Source organism: Chelonoidis abingdonii, chromosome 1, assembly GCF_003597395.2.
Source record: "Chelonoidis abingdonii isolate Lonesome George chromosome 1, CheloAbing_2.0, whole genome shotgun sequence".
In the NCBI taxonomy this organism is placed as follows: Eukaryota; Metazoa; Chordata; order Testudines; family Testudinidae; genus Chelonoidis; species Chelonoidis abingdonii.
Window position 1 is genome coordinate 179,260,585 of NC_133769.1, and position 23,304 is coordinate 179,283,888.

General features: G+C 47.2%; 1 protein-coding gene across 2 annotated transcripts in view; it reads left to right on the forward strand.

Annotated features, from left to right (window-relative positions):
- Positions 1-14,687: 14,687 nt before the first annotated feature.
- Positions 14,688-23,304, forward strand: part of IGSF3 (immunoglobulin superfamily member 3) — a 159,466-nt gene continuing 150,849 nt past the window's right edge. For both annotated transcript variants that reach the window (XM_032804829.2, XM_032804830.2), the window contains exon 1: positions 14,688-15,261. In XM_032804829.2, the coding sequence (XP_032660720.1) occupies positions 15,219-15,261 (43 nt within the window). In that variant the 5' untranslated portion in view covers positions 14,688-15,218. The remainder of the gene's footprint in view (positions 15,262-23,304) is intronic.

Consider the following 23,304-nt stretch of genomic DNA (forward strand, 5'->3'; position numbering starts at 1 on the left):
TCAATCCCTATCCCAAGCTCATGGATGAAATGGACAAGAGAATCACACCCAAGGTATTGAATGAAGAGTTCAGAGGATGGTTTTATTGGGGCTTACATTTTCCTTTAGCTTCTGAGCTGATTCTTTTCCCATTGTGTTGCAACAAATTGAGAGCAAGCAACCTGCTAAGACAGAACATCAAAAGGGGAGCAAATAGTTCTAAAGTCTGTAAGGAGAGGCGGAATCTGCTTTTTTCAGTATAGCGAGAGTAACACCTGGAGCTCTAGTTTCTGAGGGTGAAGTAAGCTAGTGAGGCTGCTGGGAGCAAAGTGAAGCAGGCATCATTGTATGGTGGTGATCTACTTTCAAATTATACCAGAAAAACCTATTAAATATATAACCTCGGTGCCCAGGAAATGTCTTAAGAGGTTTATTCATGTAGGAAAAGCTCCATCTTATAAATATAGATAAAGGGCTTCTTTTTTCTTCATCTTTTTTGGATTTCCTGTAAAGAAAAATTTATTCTTACTGTAATTTCCTTCTGGGGGTCTCTAACCAGCTATGCTGCTTTCTGTCAGAAAGGGCTGCCTTGTCTGTACCGCAAATGGGAAAGTTCTGTGCCATGTGTCTTTCTTAACACTCATCCTGCTACTCTCAGGCTACATCATGATCTAGGCCTGATCCTGCCAAGACATATGCATGTGCTTAACTGTAAGCATATGAATAGTATCAGTGAACTCTTTGGGACTACTCATGTGGTTAAAGCTAAACGTGTGTATGTCTTTGCAGGATCAGGTCCTTAGTTAGGGGTTGTTTCTGAATGGGCTGTTAGAAATTATAAACAGGTTGGGAGAAGGAGAGATGTGAATCGTGCCCTTTTCAGCCATTTCTGTCAATTTTCCTTCTTTCTCTCAAAACAGAAGGTTTCATTTAAAGAAAAATGCTATTTTAAAACTTTTCCAACTCCAAGGAAAGTTCTGATTATAAATGTAAAGGCCTATCCCGTCAGAAGATGATTATAATGTGATGATACTTTGACCATGATGTTATAACACGGTTTTGTCTTGATTTTCTAAGCAGGATCAAACTAGGTTAGAACCTTGTTAGAAAATTATACTTCTGCCCTGATCTGTATAGGGCTGTAGCATAGTTCTGTGATGTGTTGGCAGAAAGTGTACGTTGGTTACACCTGAGTAATTTTTCTGCTTATTTTCTGACACAGAAATACCAAGAATAGCAAGTCTGCTTTTTCCTGGTTTTACTGAAGTACTTCTTAGATTACATGGAGTAAGCACTTTCTCAGACTTTAATTGAAGATTGATTTGAGTGCTTGTGCAATTAATGAAAATGTGATACCTTCTCTTTTGACAAATCAGAGATGTGAATGCTCTCTAAACATCATATTAGGTATTATTTTACCCACTTTATAGATGGGTAAACTGAGGCATGGAGAGTCTAATATCTAAGCCAATATCAAAAAGCAAGTCAGTGGCAAAACTGGATTTAGAATCCAGGAATCCTGACATCCTGTTGGCACTAGCCAATACCGCTTCCAATCTCATTGTGGTGTTCCTTATTGTTATCTCAGGAATTAGGCAGGAGATGAAATGTTTTGTTCAATTCTATCTGCACTACGCAATGCTAGATCTATTTTGAATTGTTTTTCTTCAAAAGAGGTTAAAGGGTATTTGCAAAAACTTCTCAAAAGAAGTTAGTGCTTCCCAGCTACAGAGCCAGAAGACATTTTAGGGCATGTGGCAGCTCCCCTACCCCTCCCTCTGAAAACCAAGCTCTGTCAAAATTCATCTGTCAAACAGAACTAGAAAGTGAATCTGGCATATGGTTGTACTGAAACATGGTTTAAAAATTGTGTTGTGTGCACGCAAATCATACGACCCAGTTTCAAGCCATATTTAACTGTGAATGGGAGTGTCTGGATTGCTATCGGTGATGGATGGCCATGTAGTTGACTCACATTGGTAGTGAATGAAAGCTGTAACCTTCTGATGGCTGTGAAGCAGCCTCTGTGAAAAGAGTTTTGAGTCTTAGGCCTGGATCCATAAAGGGACTTAGGCGTTCTAATGCCTAACTTGTAGGCAGGGCCGGCTCCAGGCACCAGCCCAGCAAACAGTTGCTTGGGGCGGCCAAGGGGAAGGGGTGGCATGTCCAGCTCTTCGGCGGCAGGAAGGAAGAAATTGGCGCGGTGGAGCTGCTTCCTGATCATGATCGTGGCTTCCCCCCCTCTCCCCGCCGCTTGGGGCGGCAAAAACCCTGGATCCGGCCTTGCTTGTAGGCACCTTGAAAAATCACCACAAACCCTGAGAAAGGTACCTAAGAACATAGGGTTGCCAACCCTCCAGGATGTCATGTGATGAAACCTCCAGGAATACATCCAACCAAAATTGGCAGCCCTTCCTATATGCCATGTTGGGGGAGAGAGGTACCTGAGACTGGGATCCACAAAACCTAGCATAGCTCCCCACCTAACCTACTCTTGCTTAGGTGCCTTCCCAACTCCATACACAATTTGACAAGGAGGTGGTGGCAGCAATGGCCTCCCATATGGCCGTTAGCCCAACAGTTAAGGTTCTTACTGAGGACTGGAGACCCCAGTTCAATTTCTTCCTCTGCCTGATGAGAAGATATTTGAACAGAGGTTTCCATTTCCCACGGGTGCCCTAGTCACTGGGATGCTCTGATGTGATTCTTGCTTAAGGTGACCAGATGTCCTGATTTTATAGGGACAGTCCCAATATTCGGGGCTTTGTCTTGTATAGGTGCCTATTACCCTCCACACCCATCCCAATTTTTCACACTTGCTATCTGGTCATCCTAGTCTTGCTAGTTGAAGTTGTTGCACATCGTAGTAAATATGAATTGGGGCCAGAGAAAGGGAGTGGGAATCACTTTATAGCCCAGTGGTTAGAGCACTCAGCTGAGAAGGGATTTGAACCGGGGTTCCTCACGTCTCTTCATCTGGGAGAGGGAGAGGGATTCGAAGCAGGATCTCTCACTTCTCAGGTGAGTACCCCAATCACTGGACTAAAGGTTATAAGAGAGGTCACTGCCTCCTCCTTCCCTCCAGCCATTCTGCATGCGTTAACTGTGCTCTGAACATGCCTACCAGATCAAGCCTACAAGTGAGATAGGTGTTTCTCTGCCTACCTTCACCTGGTTTGAGGATCCAGCTGGGTCTTAGGCTTGTGATAGGCATCTGGGTACCTCCCTGAGGGAGCAGTGTGCATGCCCAGAGGCAGAAACCTAGGTGTCTAGAGGACTTTTACTGCACAAATTATAGGAACTGAGTGGATTAAGGCAACTACAGAATTAGGAGGCAGCTGAGCAGAGGTTCTGGGGGTCACAGTATGCCTAAATTTGGGATTTACGTGTCTTAGTCTCTTTATGTATCTGGACTTCAGTCCTGATTCTCCACTACCCTGCCCCTTGTGTAGTCACTGTGCTAAGTGTATATAAAATGGCTCTGACTTGGTAGCACTTTTCACAGGTTGGTGTGAATGAAAACATGAGGAGCCAGGCAGCAGAGAATCAGACTAGAGGTGTCTGTGTCCCAAATCACCATCTCAGCTGACATTAATTGGCACCTTGCTAGTAGCCTCAGCGGAAACGGTATGGACTGAATGAGCCTTAGAGAATAAACTCCCCTTTCACCCCATCCACAGTGGTCCTTCCACCTTAGAGGGAGAAGCATGCATGGGAAGGGCAGTGTGATAAGGAATCTTTGTACTGGGTGTGTTCTGTGGGTAAATACAGGGCTTTGTTCTCCAGAACGACTTCTCACCAGCATAGAATTAAAGGGAAAAAATATATACCTCTGCTTTGTAAGGACTGAGCTAAACTGCTCAGCAGTAAAAGACTTGATATCAATATGCATGTTATCATTAGGTTTCAGAGTTAACACCTCTGTTTTAGTGAATGGGAACAGCTCACACCTCTCTCTGAGCTATTGGATTTTTGCAGACTTGGAAACATAGCTCTGCATCAGCTCCCATTCAGAAATTATTGTTGTTTTTTTCAAAAAGACTAGAACTTTTTTTTTTTTTAATGAAAGCTTAGGTTTAGGAGCAAGCAAGGGAATCTGTGACAAAACACAGAAGACACATAGGGATCTGTGTATAGGGGACCTTTTTCCTTTGATCAGGAAGCTGTTCTTCCTTTCAAAGCACTTACTCATCATGAAGTCATAGGGTATGTCTACACTAGGGGATTATTCCGATTTTACAGAAACCAGTTTTTTAAAACAGATTGTATAAAGTCGAGTGCACGTGGCCACACTAAGCACATTACTTCAGCGATGTGCGTCCATGTATCGAGGCTAGCGTCGATTTCCAGAGCATTGCATTGTGGGTAGCTATCCCATAGCTCCTGCAGTCTCCCCCGCCCCTTGGAATTCTGGGTTGAGATCCCAGTGCCTGATGGGGCAAAAAACATTGTCGCAGGTGGTTCTGAGTACAGCCTCACCCCTCCCTCTGTGAAAGCAGCAGACAACACCGTTTTCGCGCCTTTTTTCCTGGGTGAACTGTGCAGATGCCATACATGGCAAGCATGGACCCTGCTGAGCTCAAGACAGCAATCATGGACGTTGTAAACACCTCGCGCATTCTCGTGCAGTCTATGCTGAACCAGGACCTGCAAAGCCAGGCGAGGAGGAGGCGGCTACGGCAGAGCGGCGACGAGAGTGATGAGGACATGGACACAGAATTCTCTCAAACTGGGCCCCTGCGCTTTGGAGATCCTGCTGGTAATGGGGCAGGTTCTAGCCATGGAACGCCGATTTTGGCCCGGGAAACAAGCACAGACTGGTGGGACCGCATAGTGTTGCAGGTGTGGGACGATTCCCAGTGGCTGCGAAACTTTCGCATGCGTAAGGGCACTTTCATGGAACTTTGTGACTTGCTTTCCCCTGCCCTGAAACGCCAGAATACCAAGATGAGAGCAGCCCTCACAGTTGAGAAGCGAGTGGCAATAGCCCTCTGGAAGCTTGCAATGCCAGACAGCTACCGGTCAGTCGGGAATCAATTTGGAGTGGGAAAATCTACTGTGGGGGCTGCTGTGATGCAAGTAGCCAAAGCAATCATTAAGCTGCTGCTACGAAAGGTTGTGACTCTGGGAAATGTGCAGGTCATAGTGGATGGCTTTGCTGCAATGGGATTCCCTAACTGTGGTGGGGCGATAGATGGAACCCATATCCCTATCTTGGCACCGGAGCACCAGGGCACCCAGTACATAAACCGCAAGGGGTACTTTTCAATGGTGCTGCAAGCACTGGTGGATCACAAGGGACGTTTCACCAACATCCACGTGGGATGGCCGGGAAGGGTTCATGACGCTCGCGTCTTCAGGAACACTACTCTGTTTAAATGGCTGCAGCAAGGGAATTACTTCCCAGACCAGAAAATAACAGTTGGGGAGTGTTGAAATGCCTGTAGTTATCCTGGGGACCAGCCTACCCCTTGATGCCATGGCTCATGAAGCCATACACAGGCAGCCTGGACAGTAGTCAGGAGCTGTTCAACTACAGGCTGAGCAAGTGCAGAATGGTGGTAGAATGTGCATTTGGCCGTTTAAAGGCGCGCTGGCGCACATTACTGACTCGCTCAGACCTCAGCCAAACCAATGTCCCCATTGTTATTGCTGCTTGCTGTGTGCTCCACAATCTCTCTGTGAGAGTAAGGGGGAGACCTTTATGGCGGGGTGGGAGGCTGAGGCAAATCACCTGGCCGCTGATTACGCAGCCAGACACCAGGGCGATTAGAAGAGCACACCAGGAAGCGGTGCGCATCAGAGAAGCTTTGAAACCAGTTTCATCACTGGCCAGGGTACGGTGTGACTGTTGTGTTTTTGTTTCTCCTTGATGAAAACCCCCCCCCCCCTTGATTGACTCATTCCCTGTAAGCCACCCCCCCCCCCCTTCGATTACAGCTTGCTTTCTAAGGAAATAAAGTCACTCTTCGTTTAAAAATCATGTATTCTTTTTATTAATTATTTAAAAAAGAGGGAGAGAACTGACAAGGTAGCCCGGGTGTGGTTTGGGAGGAGGATAGGAGGGAAGGAAAAGGCCACTAAAAAAATTTCAAAATAATGACAGCCTTTTGGTTGGGCTGTCCACTGGGGTGGAGTGGGCGGGTGCACGGAGCCTCCCCATGCGTTCTTACTCGTCTGGTGGGTGAGGAGGCTAAGGAACATGGTGAGGGGGGAGGGTGGTTATACAGGGGCTGCAGCGGCACTCTGTGATCCTGCTGCTGTTCCTGAAGCTCCACCAGACGCGGAGCATGTCAGTTTGATCACGCAGCAGCCCCAGAGTTGCATCCCGCCACCGCTGATCTTCCTGCGCCACTCTCTCATCTCGAGCCTCTCTCCTCTCTCAGCGTCTCTTTGAGCGTCCCTCCTGTCCTCACATTGGTCCCTCCTGTCCTCATGGTCACTGGCATCTTTCCTGTATTTGATACCACGTCCTTCCACTCATTCAGATGAGCTCTTTCATTGCGGGTCACTTCCATGATTTCCGAGAACATTTCGTCTCGCGTCTTTTTTTTCTGCCGCCTTATCTGAGATAGCCTTCGGGATGGAGTAGGGAGGCTTGAAAAATTTGCAGCTGCATGAGGGAGGGAAAAAAGGAGAGAAGTATTTAAAAAGATACATTTTACAGAACAATGGTTATACTCTTTCACGGTGAACAACACTATTCACCTTACATAGCACATGTGATTTCACTACAAGGTCGCATTTTGCATCTTAATATTGAGTGCCTGCGGCTCTGGTGTTAGAGATCTCACAGACGCAGGTCCGGGCAGCAGAATTCAGCTTGCATGCGGCCATGGTAAGCCATTGTCTTTCTTTCGGCTTCTGCAGCCTTCATATCCAGTGCCCTCCTTTCCCAAATAGCAAGCAAAGCCCGTTGAGGCTGCTTCTTTCCTGTTACATGCAGCAGCAGAAACCACCCCCCATCCAATTCTCTGGGATGATCGCTTTTTCCCCCCACCGCGTGGCTGGTATCCTGCTAATCACCCCCCCCCCCCCGCGTGGCTGGTAGCAGGGAAGATCCCTGCTAGCCAAAAACGCGAAAAAGCTCAGCGCCAATCACCCCCCCCCCTCCCCCTGCTTGGCTACCTGCAGGGAAGGATTTCTTTTAAGCACAGGCAAACAGCCCAGTAGGAATGGCCATCTCTGTCCCCTTAATTAAATTCCTGAATTTCAACCAGGTTACCATGAACGATATCACTCTCCTGAGGATAACACAGCCGAGATAGAGAACAGATGTTGCTTGAATGCCAGCAAACACTGGGCCCATACACAGCTAGGCTTTGTCATGCAATGATACCAGATTACTTGCTACATGCATGGCATGGTCAAGTGTCCTACTGTGGAGGACGGAATAAGGCTGCCTTGCCCAGAAACCTTCTGCAAACACTTTTGGAGTACCTCCAGGACAGCTACATGGAGATAGCCCTGGAGGATTTCCGCTCCATCCCCAGACATGTTAACAGACTTTTCGAATAACTGTACTGGCCGCGAATGCATCCCAAGTCTCAGGGCAAATTAATCATTAAAAAAAGCTTGCTTTTAAACCATGTTTTATATTTACAAAGGTACACTCACCAGAGGTCGCTTCCATGGCTTCATTGTCTGGGCTACTGGCTTGGGAGGGCTGGGAGGGTAATTCCATCTGGGTGAGAAAAAGCTCCTGACTGTTGGGGAGAATGGAGTGCTGTGTGCTGTCTGCAAGCTCGTCCTCTTCTTCCTCCTCCTCATCTTCCCCATCTGCTGAATCCTCAGCCTTGGCTGAGATTACCACCCTCACCTCAGAATCCACAGACAAGGGTGGGGTAGTGGTGGCGGCCCCCCCCGGGAGAATTACATGCAGCTCAGCGTAGAAGCGGCATGTTTTTGGCCCTGCCCCGGATCTTCCGTTTGCTTCTTTGGTTTTCTGGTAGGCTTGTCTGAGCTCCTTAACTTTCACACGGCACTGTACTGAGTCCTTGGCGTGGTCTCCCTGCATCATGGCCTTGGAAATTTTTTCAAATGTTTTTTCATTTCGTTTTTTGTTAGCACAGAATCCTCTCCCCATACAGCGATCAGATCCAGTACCTCCCATGCAGCCCATGCTGGAGCTCTTTTTCGATTCTCAGGAGACTGCATTGTTACCTGTGCTGATGAGTTCTGCGTGGTCACCTGTGCTGGTGAGCGCTCCACGCTGGCTAAACAGGAAATGAAATTCAAAAGTTAGCGGGGCTTTTCCTGTCTACCTGGTCAGTGCAGCCAAGTTCAGATGGCTTTCCAGAGTGGTCACAATGGTGCGCTGTGGGATACCGCCCGGAGGCCAATACCGTCGAATTGCAGCCACACTAACCCTAATCCGACATGGCAATACTGATTTGAGTGCTACTCCCCTCATCGGAGATGAGTACAAAAATTGGTTTTAACAGCCCTTTATATCGATATAAAGGGCTTCGTTGCGTGGACGGGTGCAGGGTTAAATCAGTTTAACTCTGCTAAATTTGGTATAAACGCGTAGTGTAGACCAGGCCATAGATGCATTTGGGTTATGCTTTTTCTCTCACTGTTTCATCTTTCACTTCTGTCTTGCTATCTAATGCTGAAAGGAGTCTGATGAAATTTAAACAGACATTTGCCAGGTAGTGAAGGTTTTGTTTTTGCTCTTCTCACATAAAATCTGAGCACGCAGCACAACCATCCGAACAGCTGTTTAAAGGTGTGAGCCAGACAGGCACTGGCTTTTTCTGCTACTCAGTAAGTGACTCATTGTTTCTGACTCTTCTGCTTCTGTGTTCTCTCAAAGGAGGCAACAGGTTTTGTGCATCAGTGCTGCAGCCAGGTATTCCAGATTAGTGCAGAGTTATCTCAAATTCTGCCGTTTTTCATCAGGATGATCCATCAGTAGCCTGTTTAAGCATGCCAGTGCTGATCTCAGGATAGTGAAACAGGCAGGTCTGCTAAGAAACATACACACACAACAAGATGCAGACAAAAGTCCTATCTGTATAACCAAATGTATATATATTCTTTTCTCCATTAAGTTGCATGCAGGTAAGAAGTTGTTCTGGAAAGCTAAACCCTCTGTTTATCCACAGGACCAAGACACATCACCTTGGCAGTAAGGAGGGAGAGTATCTATCTATCTATCTCATCTCCCTGGCAGATTAGTCCACTCAAACCCTGGATCCTACTGGGTTAGCACTTTAAAAATTGTAGTAAATAAACCTTTGTGTTATTCTAATTCCTTCCATGCTTAAGGAATCGAAAGTGCAATCTGAGCTACGCACAAGTACCATCTTATCTGCCTCTGCAACTTTGGTGACTTAAAGGGGTGGAAGTAGTGTAAGGGCTTTATGACTATGCATTGTGCTATGGCCATTCTGTGCTTCTCTCCCTCTATAAAGGGAAGTGATGTGTAAGTTTGAGCAGCCTCAAGACTATTCTAATTTACACCAGGGCTGGGCAGGACCTTGCCTGCCCCAGGATATATGGACCACAGAGCTGGTTTAAGGCCACCTTTGCTCCCTCTCCATTCTGTAACAAGTACAGCAACAGAGTAATTGATGATAATTGGATTCAAGGTTTGTAAAGCACTTTGAAGATGAAATGGCTAAGTAATGTAATTATTATGCCAGAACATAGACGAGATGCATTCAGACATCTTCTCTCAGGGTTAGATACCAGTCTGACATTCTTTTTTCTCTCCATTTGTGGAACATAGGGCTGGCTCCAGGGTTTTTGCCGCTCCAAGCAGTGGAAAAAAAAAAAAAAGCTGCGACCGGCAGCAGTTCCATCGCACCGCTTTCCTCTTCAGTGGCAATTTGGCCACAGGTCCTTCCTTCCAAGAGGGACCAAGGGACCGGCTGCTGAATTTCCCCCAAAGATCCCGACATGCCGTCCCTTGCCCTTGTCCACCCCAAGCACCTGCTTGCTGAGCTGGTGCCTGGAGCCAGCCCTGGTGGAATACAGGAGGCCTGTGTGTGTAGGAAGAGTAGAATATCAGAGCTGAGATCCACCATGTGCACACAAGAGAGGATCTCCTGACCTCATTGTATAACTCTCTGTGCCTCAGCAAAGTGGCAGATCTTTCTAAGGGTGGGAATAGGTTCCTATCTGAGCGGGAGTTCTGGGACATGGTGGGTGTCTCGCTAACATTCTAGGAGCGACGCAGCTACAACTACACTGCATACATCACTGAATTTGTGTGTCACTTAGCTCTGCTTTCCTCAGTCAAAGGATGCTGTTTCAGGGAAAACCAGTGGAAGGTGTTTTGTTTAAACATAGCCACTCTTTCGAGGGATCCCTGGTAACAGAGCCACTGCTAATTGTCCTAATCCAAGCAGCAACTGCTTTGTCTCACTTCCTTTTCCTGCACAAAGACTTGGGGGGAGCCTGATGCTGAACTCTGCTGAATTGTCTCACAGGTACAATCCCGTTCATTAGGGAAGACATGGGAATTGGTTGGAATAGCTGATTCAGTGCCACAGTTGCTTTTCAGGGGACTGCAGGAAGCTGGATCATTCCCTCCCTCATGCCAGGAGTCCACCAGCACTGTCTCACTTCTGCCTGCTGAGGCAGGGATGTAGACATGCTGGAGGATCTGGTGAGCAAAATAAAAAGCAGTTCTGAGCAGTGCACCAGCAGTGGCAGAGAGAATCCCCACCTTGTGGGCAGCAGCCTCCAGCTAATATGGCAACCCCACAACCAAACCATGCAACCAGGTGGTATGAACAAAGTGGTCTGGCAATTCCTGAAGAAGAGATAAGCGAATATGGATATGTGGATCTGTGCAGAGCTCCACACAGCCCAGTGCTGTCCTGGCACATTGCGCTGGCCTGGGGCTTGAGGATATTTTGCCTATCTATGTATTTATTTAAGTCATCATGTAAGTTATGTGAATAAACCATGCCTACAAATATATTTCCGTAGGCAGAGATGTGGCCTAGTTGTCACAGCCCAGAATGGAGCAGTAGGAATCATTGGGTTGTAATCTAGCTGCTGCTTCTTAGTATATGCACAACAGGCCTCAGGCAGATGACCAAGATTCATCATCAAATTTAGTCTGCTGATTGGATCATTAGCTTCTCCAGCCCAGGCCAAGTACTGACGGGGAGTGCACCGTGAATGCTGATCCATGACCCCCGTAATCTAGCTGTGACATCAAATCTCTCTACAGCTTTGGGGAAGTCAATTGACCATTCTTGGCCTCAGTTTCCCCATTTATGAAATGGAGATAATACTCTTGCTCTCCTCACAGAATATTTATTATTAATATTTTTTATTATTATTTTTTACATTTTTTAAATTTCAGTAAAGCGATCTGAAAGAGAAAAGAGCTATTATGAATGTGAAGCTATTTTTATTATTGGGGTCAAGGAGGAGAACCAAGCACAGAGATGATGAAACTTTTGAAACATAGGTTCCCATTAATAGTCTTTAGCACACAGTGCTTATTATAATCTAATTTGACTAAAATAGGATTAATCTTATAATGCTGTAATGTCATTTGCATGGTCCCTTTATGTATACTATTGTAACTATGCATTAATGTAATACCTTGAAACAGCTTTGAGAAAAGGAGGATGTGAAAGCTCAGTGAATCTCTGGTATTTTACAGTGCACACAATTTTATGCTTCTTTAGACTTCATCTGGTGTCAGGGCCGGCTCTAGGCACCAGTGGTCCAAGCATGTGCTTGGGGCAGCACTTTCCAAGGGGCGGCACTCCGGCTTCTTTTTTTTTTTTTTTTTTTTGCTTGGGGCCCAAAAAGCTGGGAGCCAGCCCTGAGCGGAGGTGAGCTACGGTGGTGGGCAGCGCGGGGAGGGTCGCAGGAAGTAACCCTGGGGGAGGGGGCAGAGGAACTGTTCCCCTCCCTAGGTCACCTCTGCTCCACTGCCGCCTGCTCCCCCAAGCACACTGCCGCTCTGCTTCTCCCCCCTCCCTCCCAGGCTTGCCACACGAATCAGCTGTTTTGCAGCAAGCCTGGGAGGGAGAGGGGAGAAGCAGAGCAGCAGCGGTGCGCTCAGGGGAGCAGGTGGAGTGGAAGTGAGCTGCGGTGGCGAGGGGTGCAGGGAGGGCTGCAGGAAGTAACCCTGGGGGGACAGAGGAACCGCTCCCCCCTCAGCTCACCTCCACCTTCTACCCCGCGTGTGCTGCCGCTCCACTTTTCCCCTCTCTTTCCCAAGCTTGCCTGGGAGGAAGGGGTAGGAGGGGAAATGCAGCGCACCCGGGTAGGAGGCGGGGCAAGGGATTTGGGGAAGGCGCTGGAATGGGGTGGGGCTCAGGGGCTGGGTGGGGGCAGGGAAATTATTTTGCTTGGGGCGGCAAAAAACATGGAGTCTGCCCTTTCTGGTGTATATCAATATGGTACCTGTACATAATGAGAATACTCCCAAACCTATCAAGTTGCATAGCAGCATGATCTAATACAGTGGTTCCCAAACTTGTTCTGTCGCTTGTGCAGGGAAAGCCCTGTGGGGTCAGGCCGGTTTGTGTACCTGCCACGTCCTCAGGTTCGGCTGATTACATCTCTCAGTGGCTTCGGTTCACTGTTCCAGGCCAATGGGAGCTGCTGGAAGTGGCGCAGGCCAAGGGACATACTGGCCGCATGCCGGGCCCCCACTTCCCAGTGTGTGCCTAGCAGTTGTGGGTTTGTAAACAGTGCCCTTGTGCTGTGCTGAGCAGGGCAACTCCAGCTGCACTGCACCTCATTGCCCCCAACTGGCCCCTTGCTCTGCGGACCATGCCCCATCTCATGCCCTATTTCCCCAATGGGGGCCCACAAATATGTTTGGTGCTGGGCCCACAAAAAGTTAATCCTGCCTCATTGGAGACAGCTTGATACAATCAACCTCTTGATCCCTAAATTTATAGATTCATAGACTTTAAGACCAGAAGGAATCATCCTGATCATCTAGTCTGTGTAGCCTGGGAAGACACATATCTGGCAATTTGGCCTTAATAACAAGTATCCAAATCACTTCCCATCCAAGCTGTCATGATGCCAAATTGCCAGGCACCAATATGCCACAGGGCCATGCTCCCGTAACAATAAACATCACAGGGGACAGAGCAAGGCCTGCCTTTGTCCAACCAAGACAAAAAGTGGCAGCCCTGATTGTACATACAACCATGACATGCATGCACAGGTGCTGCCGCCCCCAACTTGAAGTGATTTCCATGGATACAGGATTTACAGTTTTGTTCAATGGCTCTGAGCACTCCCATTATACAAACTGTTCCTGCGCCCCTGCTTGCATGAGTAACGAATAAGCAATAAGGATTTAAAGGAGCCTTAGGAGGCGGAAGCTTCGCTAGCTCTCCCGAGCACGGAGCTTGAGCTACAGCCTTAGGAACTGGAACCAGAGTATCTCAGCCTGGTTGTAATATGAGCCGGCTCTAAAGTGACCAAACAGCAAGTGTGAAAAATGAAGACGGGGTAGGGGAAACTAGATGTCTCTATAACAAAAAGCTCCAAATAGCAGGACTGTACATATAAAATCAGGACAGCTGGTCATCTTAGCTGGCTCCCGGTTCAAAAAGCAAATGCTGTTGTGTCCAGTTTAACCCTTTGCAGCCTCCCTTCCTCCCTCCTTGTTGGAGGGGGAACACCATCCCTTCCTGCTTCCCCGGGAGCAGGCGCGTCCCCGGGCGGGGCCTTGAGGCCAGCTTGCGGCGGGTAGAGGTGAGGAAGGGAGCGGAGGGACTAGGCGGGGCAGGCGGGGAGCGGGAGGCCCAGGGGGCAGAGGGCGGAGCGCAGGGCGGAGTTTCCCGGCGCAGAGGAAGCGCCTGCCTCCCCCTAGCTTTTTGAGCGGAGAATGGAAGGCAGGCGCTGCCGGCTGGAGGGCGCGGGGCAGGTAGGTTACCCGGGGGCAGAGCAGCGCCCACGGGGACCAGGGCGGGTGAGCGAGCGGGCAACTGGGGCTCCTGGGACCGATGTGCCCAGGGAACCCAGACACCTGGAGCCGGGGCGGGGAGGCACCGTGCGCGGCTGGAGCCGGGCTACTGTGTGTGGCGGTGCCCGGGGTGCGGCGTGCGCCGGCTGCAGGCTCTGCCAGAGCAGGGGGAACGCTCGCCTGGACCCTCCCCCGCGGGTGACGGGCCGCTCGGCTCTCCCGCTGCTGCAGCCCGCTCCGGGGCAGCGGAGCCGGCAGGGGCTGACTGCTGCTGCTCGCCCCCTTTAGCCAGGGGCCACCCCTCAGAGCGCCCCGTCTGAGGCGCCTTCTCCAGCTGCATTAGCCCGGCTGGAGACCCGGACAGCCGCCAGGGTGAGACAATAGCGGGCTGGGCTCGCGGCGCGGGCATCGCGTCTGCCCAGCCCCGGGGCTCGGTTCGCCGGAGCGCTGCCCTCCGCAGGCGCCCGGCTGGGCTGTGGGGCGAGGGGAGCAGGAGGCCGCCTCTCACGCCTTGGTAACTTTGCTCTCAGGGGGCGCAGAAAGCAGCGAGGAGCTGAACGAGGAGCCGAGCCCAGGCGGAGCGGGAGCAGCTGCAGAAGGGGTAGGATCCCGGCTCCGGTTGCACTGTCAGAAGCGGCGCACCGTCAGGCAGAGCCCAGCCCAGCCGGCGGGTGGAGGAGATCGGGACACCGCTCATGCTCATCCCTTCCCAAAGAAGAAAACAGCTGGACAAGCAAAGACACCGACTCTGACGCTCTCTTGTAATGTAGCAGCCAAGCTTGGGCGCCAGAGGTTGGGCGCCAGAGGTTTTGAACCCCCATTGTATCGTCAGCTGCGGGGCCGCTAACTGACTCTTGGGAACTATTTTGGGAGGCACATTTTCGCTGGGAGGAGGATCGAGCATTACCAGACTGAGCAGATGAAAGGATTTCTCTTACTCTTTTCTCTCCTCTTCCCTGGAGCACTAATCTAAAAGGAAGGACACACAGCCACTGTTGAAACTGGATCTGGAAAAAAAAAAATCAAAGTAGACATTGAGACACAGTGTGTGTCAGGATCTGGAAAGGCAGTAGGATCAATTTGGGAACATAATTTAGCATTTGAGGACGTTTTCACACCTCCCACTAAGCCCTTCCCTCACTTTATTTTTCCCTTCTTCCCCCACTCCACCTCCTCTCCCCTCCCCTTCCCCTCTACTCTGTACTTCCACTCCCAACAAAATATTTTTCTGGAAATATAAGCCACTTGGTGTCTGACAGCTGAAGATAAAAGAATAGGTGAGGGAGGAAGGGAAGGAGAGCTGCCCCTTTATCTTCACTCTCTTACAAAGATGAGGTGCCCTCTGCAAGAGCTGACATCTCTTCTATTGCTGGGTAAGTGACTGCCTATCTATATCAATAGTCTATTAAAAGTTTGACCCATCATTTCTCTTTCTGGTAATGCATTTTGTATGGAATATGACTGTATCACACCCATTCAGTTTCCGGAGAGATTCCAAGTGTCAGATAATACCCTGTGCTCTTCCAAAAGAAATGCAGAAGCAACTGCTATTGCTGGAATTGGAAGGAGAAAAATACCTAAGGCCTTTTCAACATTGAACAGATTCATTATATTATTTACTCATATTACCATAGCACCTAGGAATCCTTGTTGTGGGTGAGGACCCCATGGGGTTAGGCATTGTACAAATACACAACAGGAAGGTGTTCCCTGATGCCTGTGTACTGGGATCCATTCAGAACTTGCAAACTGTGCATGAGAAGGGAAACAATGAATGGTGCTTCTCTGTTGTGCCTACAGCTGTACCATTTCTGGCTCTGAACTTTGCTAGTCAGATTTCACAAGCTGATTTGAGCCTGGTCAATACTGGACTGAGATACCTTCATGGAAACTTAAGTTTTGGTGAATCAGTAAGGTGGCACTTACTTCTCCTAGTAGGTACAGAAGGGATGCCTTGGCTGTGTTGCTGGATGTAAAAAACATAAAACCAAAGTCCTCCTCACCTATGGTTCTTATTAATTTAATGTAATCTCTATTTTTACAAGAGTAGAGGTGGTTTCCTGGTTAAACTTCAACTTGTGTAAGTATACTCTGTCCTCCTGAATTCCTCCTACCACTCCAGTTGGGTACAGTGTTCTTCAGTTCCTGCCTTAGAAGTGTCTTGTAGAAGTGGTGTGTGCAGTTGAACAGCTGTTGTGTTCCATCCCACAAGTGACTGTCTCAACTCAGTGGATGAATGTACATAGTCTTGTAAAGTGCTTTGGGATCTTTCTGGCAGAGAGATGCTGTAGCACGCAAGACCTCTTTTTACAATTTCAGGAATGGCTGAATACAAGTTAGTTGCAACATCCCATGTGTCTTTGTGATGGCCCATATATCTAACCTAGTGTTACCAAAATGCATTTTGAGTAAACTGATATCTTTGTGAAAACACAGACTCTGTTTCCACACTAGAAAAATGTGTGAATGGAGATATTTTGCAATGGTGGAAGCTTCCTTTGCTCTTATGGAAGTGAGGATTTTCAGTTAATTTCTAAGCTATTAAGGGAAAAGAAGCAGAGCTGGCAGCATCTTTTGTGTCTAGTCATAAGAACTGGCGAAGCAAGTGCAGGATAGCTTCGAAACAACACTTGTAGAAGCACGGCTGTGCAAGTCAAGCACATCTCTGATTTCATGTTTCTCACGCTATCTTCCCTTTGCCAGAAGAGAGAGAGATGAACCTTTGGACTGTTTTTTGGATAGAGTTCAAACTTTGAAAAACAATGGTTGTTTCTCCTCCTCACTCTCTGGAAAAACACTTAGAAACCAAGGTTGTCCTGGATTACTCTGCTGTATAATTTACAAACTGAATCTATTGTATTCTGATAGTCAACATGGATGAATTGAAACTGCTTATTGAGTTACCTTTACATGCCTGAATACTAAATTCGCTTGGATTAAGAACAATATTGTTCTTGATAACCTTTTCCTAATAAGGAGTGAATGGGTGCCTGTCTATTCTTTCTTCAAAGTTGATACTAAACTGATACCCCAGGATAGCAGTAGGGGGCGTTGTGTTGCTGGAGGAGCTGTCTTTCAGATCATATATAAAACACAGATCTTGACAACTCTTCTCATGTATGAGTTTCAGTGTTCTCTTCAGTGCCCTGGCCAAATTCCAGCTTGGTAATTACTTTCTGTTAACATGAATTATGTTTTATGCTTATCCAATTAAAACTGGATCCAATGTTCTTAGTTTTCTATCAGTGTTGTGTGGAAAAGCTGCCAAGGTATCAAACAGCTGCTGCCTTCTATCTCAGAAGGGCTATTTTTCAGTGGTATGCATCAGAATCCTATATGCATGTCTAGTTTTGTAAAGCATTTTGGTATCTTTCTGTGTGCAAGTAGAGGCATACGTGTAAGATGTTCCTTAAAAAAAAAAAAAAAAGTTAGACGGGGGAATTGGCTGGTTCCATTTTGGCATGCATCACTAGAGTTTAGGTTCTCAGATTCTTTAAACTGTTTGCATGATGTTTGCTGAACTGGTGTTTTTTAACACCACCTGATCTGACAGTGCCTTGAAGCCTTCTGCTCTGTCTGAAAGCCCTAGGCTACTCAAAAATTCTTTAGGGCAGTGTTTCTGAAAGCTAGAGACTTGATTTGCCTTGCTAAGGAGGAGGGTGAGGGGTCAAAAGCCTTATCTTGTTTTATAACCTAACTCTTCTGACTGGCTTTCCAAATAAGGATTCAGAGTGATGTTTTGTTTTGTTTTGTTTTTTAGTGCTATAATATATAGTGCTGATACTATGGTGATAGGTTCACTAAAAAGGAGTGTAGTTCATATTGCTCTACTATTTGTAAACCCATTAGAATGTAAAAAGAGAGGTGATTATGATAAAAGCTGAAGACAACTTAACTAGTTTGTACTTGATTTGCTATTTTATATTAACAAATTCGGAATAACTCCACAGAACAAAGGATTGAAAACCCACAGCTGGCATGTGGGTGTCACGCTCTGAGATAGTTGCTGCTTTTTTCTTTTACTGCAGTATTTCAGTTTCAAGGCTTTAAGCATGTGGCACTTCATCGCATTGAGTATAAAATGGGGGACCAGAGCAAGTATTGTAAATAATCCCCATGCAGTAATAAGATTATTAATACCTCTGCCAGGCAGTACTAATCTTGTATGTAGTTATGAGATTTACCTGCTCTTCCAGGAATGCAAAATCTGATACTATTATATTATAGACATAAATATATAGGAAACATAATACAATAGGGGTCTACAGAATGCAAAACTCATTCTCAGTGGTCTATGAATAGGTATTTTTTTTTTCTTACTTACGTTTGACTTTCTGCAGAATCAACAATGCCACCTGTGAGTGAGCACAAAGAGCTGTAAATTGCACAGAGAGCTGTAAACATTAGATGTGTACGTATCCCTTCATGCATCTGGATATGTATATATACATATCTTCCTTCTCTTCATTCATACATAGTAAGGGGTGATTTTTGATTCTTAGAGGGGAGTGGAGCCACAGAAAGGTCCTGAAACTTCAGATCAGTGGTTCTCAAACTTTTTTTTTTTTCATGGACTACTTGAAAATTGCTGAGGGTCTCAGACTACTTAATGATCTTCCCAAATGTTGTTTGTACCATTAGCTAACTATTGTTCAATTGAATAAAAGCGCTGTATAGAAAAAATTAATATTTTTTTTGTTCTACAAATAAAAGCACACCACTCATATTTTAATATCAGTAGTCTTGCCTTTCTAATGTGATGGACATGCCCTTTCTCCCCCGCTGTGGGAGCTCCCGATCTGGGACTGGGAAGCAGGGACGGCTCCAGGCACAAGCACGCCAAGTGCGTGCCGGGGGCGGCAAGCCATGGGGGGAGGGCACTCGGCCGGTCGCTGCAAGGGCGGCAGGCAGGTTGCCTTTCGCGGCATGCCTGCGGAGGGTCCGCTGGTCCACCAAATCCGTGGGACCGGGGACCTCCCACAGGCAAGCCACCGAAGGCAGCCTGCCTGCTGTGCTTGAGGCAGCAAAATACCTAGAGCTGCCCCTGCTGGGAAGGATGGGGGTCTCCCCTGCCGTGGCAGTCCCCGAGTTGGGGCTGGGAAGGACGGGGACCTCTCCCCCACCACAGCAGCCATAGAGCTGAGGTCGGGAAGGGGGGCCATCTTTCCCTGGCAGCCACAGCCCTGGAAATGGGGAAGGTTGCCTTTTTCTCCAGCCACTGCAGCCCTGCACGTCCCAAATTCCCCCTCACCCCCTCTTCTCACCCAGCTGCCCCCTACCACCTCCCCCAAGGCCACCACCTCACATGTGCGTCTTCGCCAGGGTCCAGTCACCTAATTAGTGGAGCTGCTAATTAGGTGGGTGGCCCTTCATTCTCTCATGTGTGGCTGCCCAGGCATGCACCTTAGAGTGATCTATCCACAGACCACCTGAATGGAGCTCGTGGGCCACAGTTTGAGAACCTCTGCTTCAGATCATTGTAAATAGCATGCTGCAATATAACAAACAATGATAATGCCAAGATGATTCGCAGGATAATATTGGATGGTTGCTCATCTGCCTCAAAGGCCCTTCTATAGAGCAGGCTTCTTTTCTGTCATTCCTTTAGACTGTTGGGTTTGCATAGCACCAGTATGCTCTTGACACTGCACTCTTCTGTTTCAACTGAGCTGGCTAGCTGGGATTGCTTGGTTAAGAGTGGGGCTTGGGGGAGAGCTAGGTGGCTGAAAGTAAATCTAGACAGGACATAAGTGGGCTCTCTCTGGTTAGTGAAAGCAACCAGAGAAAATAGCAGAGGTGGTATTCATCCACTTCTTGTTATCAAAGCTTGCAGTCTAAGAATTTTGACAGTCACTGTTGCTAACTAGACGTCCAGAAGCAGATGAGTCTGTGAGCTTGCTCTTTGCATTTGTGAGTGGCCACAAAACTGTGACTGCTCTTAGATACTGATTTTGCCACAGTCACTTGTGCCTGCGTCACCTCCAGACTGGATTACTGCAGTGCACTCTGCATTGGTTTATACTGCTTGGGGTTCAGCTAATAAAGGCTGTGGGTACCTATTTAGAACTTTTCAGAGGCAAGGTCTACACTACAAACTTACGTGGCTATGTAACTTTAGCACCCTTGCGGCCAAGATGGAGTCCGCTCTGCAGGCAGCTCTGGCCAAGAGAAGGCGCACGCAGGAATGCAACAGGAAAAATTTCTTTTACCCCAGGGGCATTTGTTTTAAACCCCCCAGAGTGAACACCCACAGGAAAAGTACAATAGATATAAGAAAGGGAGATATTTATTTACAGAGGGATGAGAGGAGAAAAACAACAAGGGGAAATATAGGGGGAGCAGTAAAACAAGGCTGCATCCAAGCCAAGGCCCCACAGGCCCAGTGGTAGCACAGTTTGAAAGGGCAGATACTGAGCAATGTGTCTGCACACAGAGTTCAGGAGTCCTGATCAAAGTTTCAATTTGGCAGTGAGTCTTGGGTGCTCCTGGTTGTTTTTAGTGCCAATAAACTTTTTCCAACAAACCCCTCCGGTGCCCTCTTCTGCTACTCTCTGCAAAGCCCCACAGAGCAACCACCTCCCCACTTAACTAGCTAGCAGTCTCGCTCCTTGTTCCCAATGCAGAGTCACAAATCCCAGTACTTACAGCCTCATGCAGCTCTGGGCAGCCGTGATACTGGGTCCAGTTTACATCAAGGGCCTGTCCTTCTCAGGCGATTCCTCCCTGGCACAGTGCTGCTCCTGTCCTGGGGTGTCCCCAGTCAGCCATCCAGTCCTTCCCAGGCTTCAGGCAGGTTCTCTGCTGCTTCACTTTGCGAGGACCCGCTTGCTGCAGCCCTTCTCTCTGGAGCTCCAGAGCCACACCCTGGAGTTTCCCTCCTTTCTCTTACTGCTTCCCCTCACCCCTTAGGAAAAAGATTTAAAGGGGCCATGCTTTCTAAACTCCAGAGGGGTTACAGGTATAACTACATTGCTTGGTGGTGTGAAAAATCCACACCCTGAAGGATGTAGTTAGACCAGCCTAACCCGCAGTGTAGACAGCCCTATGTTGATGAGAGGGCTTCTCCCTTTAACATAGCTACCGCCTGTCTCCCATCAGTGTAGTCATGTCTTCAGTGAAGCGCTACAGCAACACAGCTACAGAGATTTAAGTGTAGACCTGCCCTCAGTGAACGTATTATACTAGTGCCCTGTGAACAGCACCGGCTGCCAGTTTGTTTCCAAGGGCAGATGAAGTCCTTGTATCTATAGTGCTTTTTTATGATCTGAGTCCTTATTTCTCTTGGAAGCTGCCTCTCTCATTGTGTTATACTTTGGTAGTAGAGGTACCTGAATTGACCATTTCTTGCGTACATTTTGGGTAAAAGGGCTTCTATGAAATCTAATCTCCTTCTCCCTTTGTCTTTGTGAAATTTGTTGAACTTAAAATCATGTTGCATAGCCTACTTATTTGCTAAGCTTTTAATGCAGAGGGCTTTGGTTTTTGCAGGTTGGACATTTAGTTGACATTGTGTCAGGTTAGCTTTCTTTATTAAATCACATTTTATTGTAAATTGTTCATATACCTAGAACACTTTTGACAGATGTATTATATAAATTTTAAGATTGAATAAATAATAATGGAAGGGATGTGTGGGGAATATAGAGCTTGTGTATTCTGGGAGGGAGAGAATTCATTCTATGTCTGGAAAGTTTCTGAATGTTTGGATGGGTGTAGAGGGAGAATTTTCCTGGCCCTCCTCTCCTGCATGTACAGAATAAATCACAGAATCTGTATAAATAGTTGCCCTGGAGATAGATGACAAAAGCTAGTAGTAAGCTAATGAAGTGTAACTCTCTTGGATGCATTGATATGACACGAACCATGCTATACCCTGAATGAGTGATGTTAGCTGGATAAGTAATTTCTAATCTGCAAACTCCTTCTCAATAACTTCTTGATACAGAAAGCTGTCTGGGAGGAAGGGGAAAGCCTTCCAGACACAACTGTTTTGAAGTGATTGACTTGCCTGTTGGCATCAAGGGCATTTAGGCCCTCGAGTCATTGTCTGGAATGAATTGCAATACATATGACTGCCCCTGGCTTTTAAAATGCTGAATATGCCTTTGTTAGCACAAACTTGTTACGTTTGTTTTGACATTGACATTCTCTCTCTATCTCTCTCTTTGTCCATACAATGCTCTTGAGGCATAGGTCTCTTGTTAAATGTTTGGAGATGTTAGGTGTTTGATTCATAGAATCTAAAATTCATTTTGCAGCTGCAGTGAATGGTTGAGAATGGTTTCTGAGTCCCAGTATTCCTTCAGTAAGAGTGCCATGGCCAGATATGATGGGTATTCCTGAGTTCTTTTGTGTGTCTTGGGAAGATGTGAAGGTCTCTGGGGTGAGTTCATGGGGGATGAGTTTGTGGAGTTTCTCTTGCAGTTGTTAGGGGAAGGATTTGATGATATCAATAAATTCCTGGGTTAATTGTGGTGTGGGGTGTTCTTTGAGTTCCTCATAGCAGGAGGTGGTGGAGAGTTGTCGGTTGGCCTATTAATGTAGTTATCAAGGTTGAGGACTACAGTGGTGTCCTTTTTTGTCCACTGGTGTGGTCAATATCTGGTGGTTAGATTTCAGTGACTGTGTAGCGGTCCTAGCAGCAGTAGAGAGATACCATTCACAAACCACCCACCCCACAAAGGGCCAGATTCCTCAAGGACAGAACCGACTTCCTCCACAAACTCTACAACATTAACAACTTCCCGCTGAACACCAGCCTTGCCACCACCATGAATGTCACTTCCCTATATACCAACATGCCTCATAATGATGGCATAGCTGCCTGCCTCAAATATAAGACAATGGACAACTCTCAGATATCCATGCTAAACACATAGCCAAACTCATCCATTTCATCCTCACCCATAAGAATTTTACATCCAACAACAAACACGTTGTCCAAACTATGGGAATAGCCATGGATACTAGCATGCCTCCCCAATATACCAACCTCTTCAAGAACCACCTCGAAGAAAATATTCTGGACAAATGCACCCCAAACCAATGGTGTACCTGAGATACATTGATATTTTCATCCTCTGGACAAGCAACCTAAACTCTTTCATGGGTTTCCACCACAATTTCAACAACCACCCACATCCATTAAACTCCCTCTGGAATGCTTCCCACAGTAGCATCAACTTCCTGGACATCACAATTAGTTTCAGCAACGGAACCCTATAGACAACTATATACAAAAAAACCCATGCATCACCCACCTACCTGCATAGATCCAGTAACCCCCAACACACCAAGAAATTGGTTGTCTGTAGCCAGGCAACCATACCACAGAAAATGCTCCAAGGAGAAAGTCCAGGTTATATACTGTAAAACGCACTCAAATCTGCTCTCACAAACAAAGACACCCCATCGAG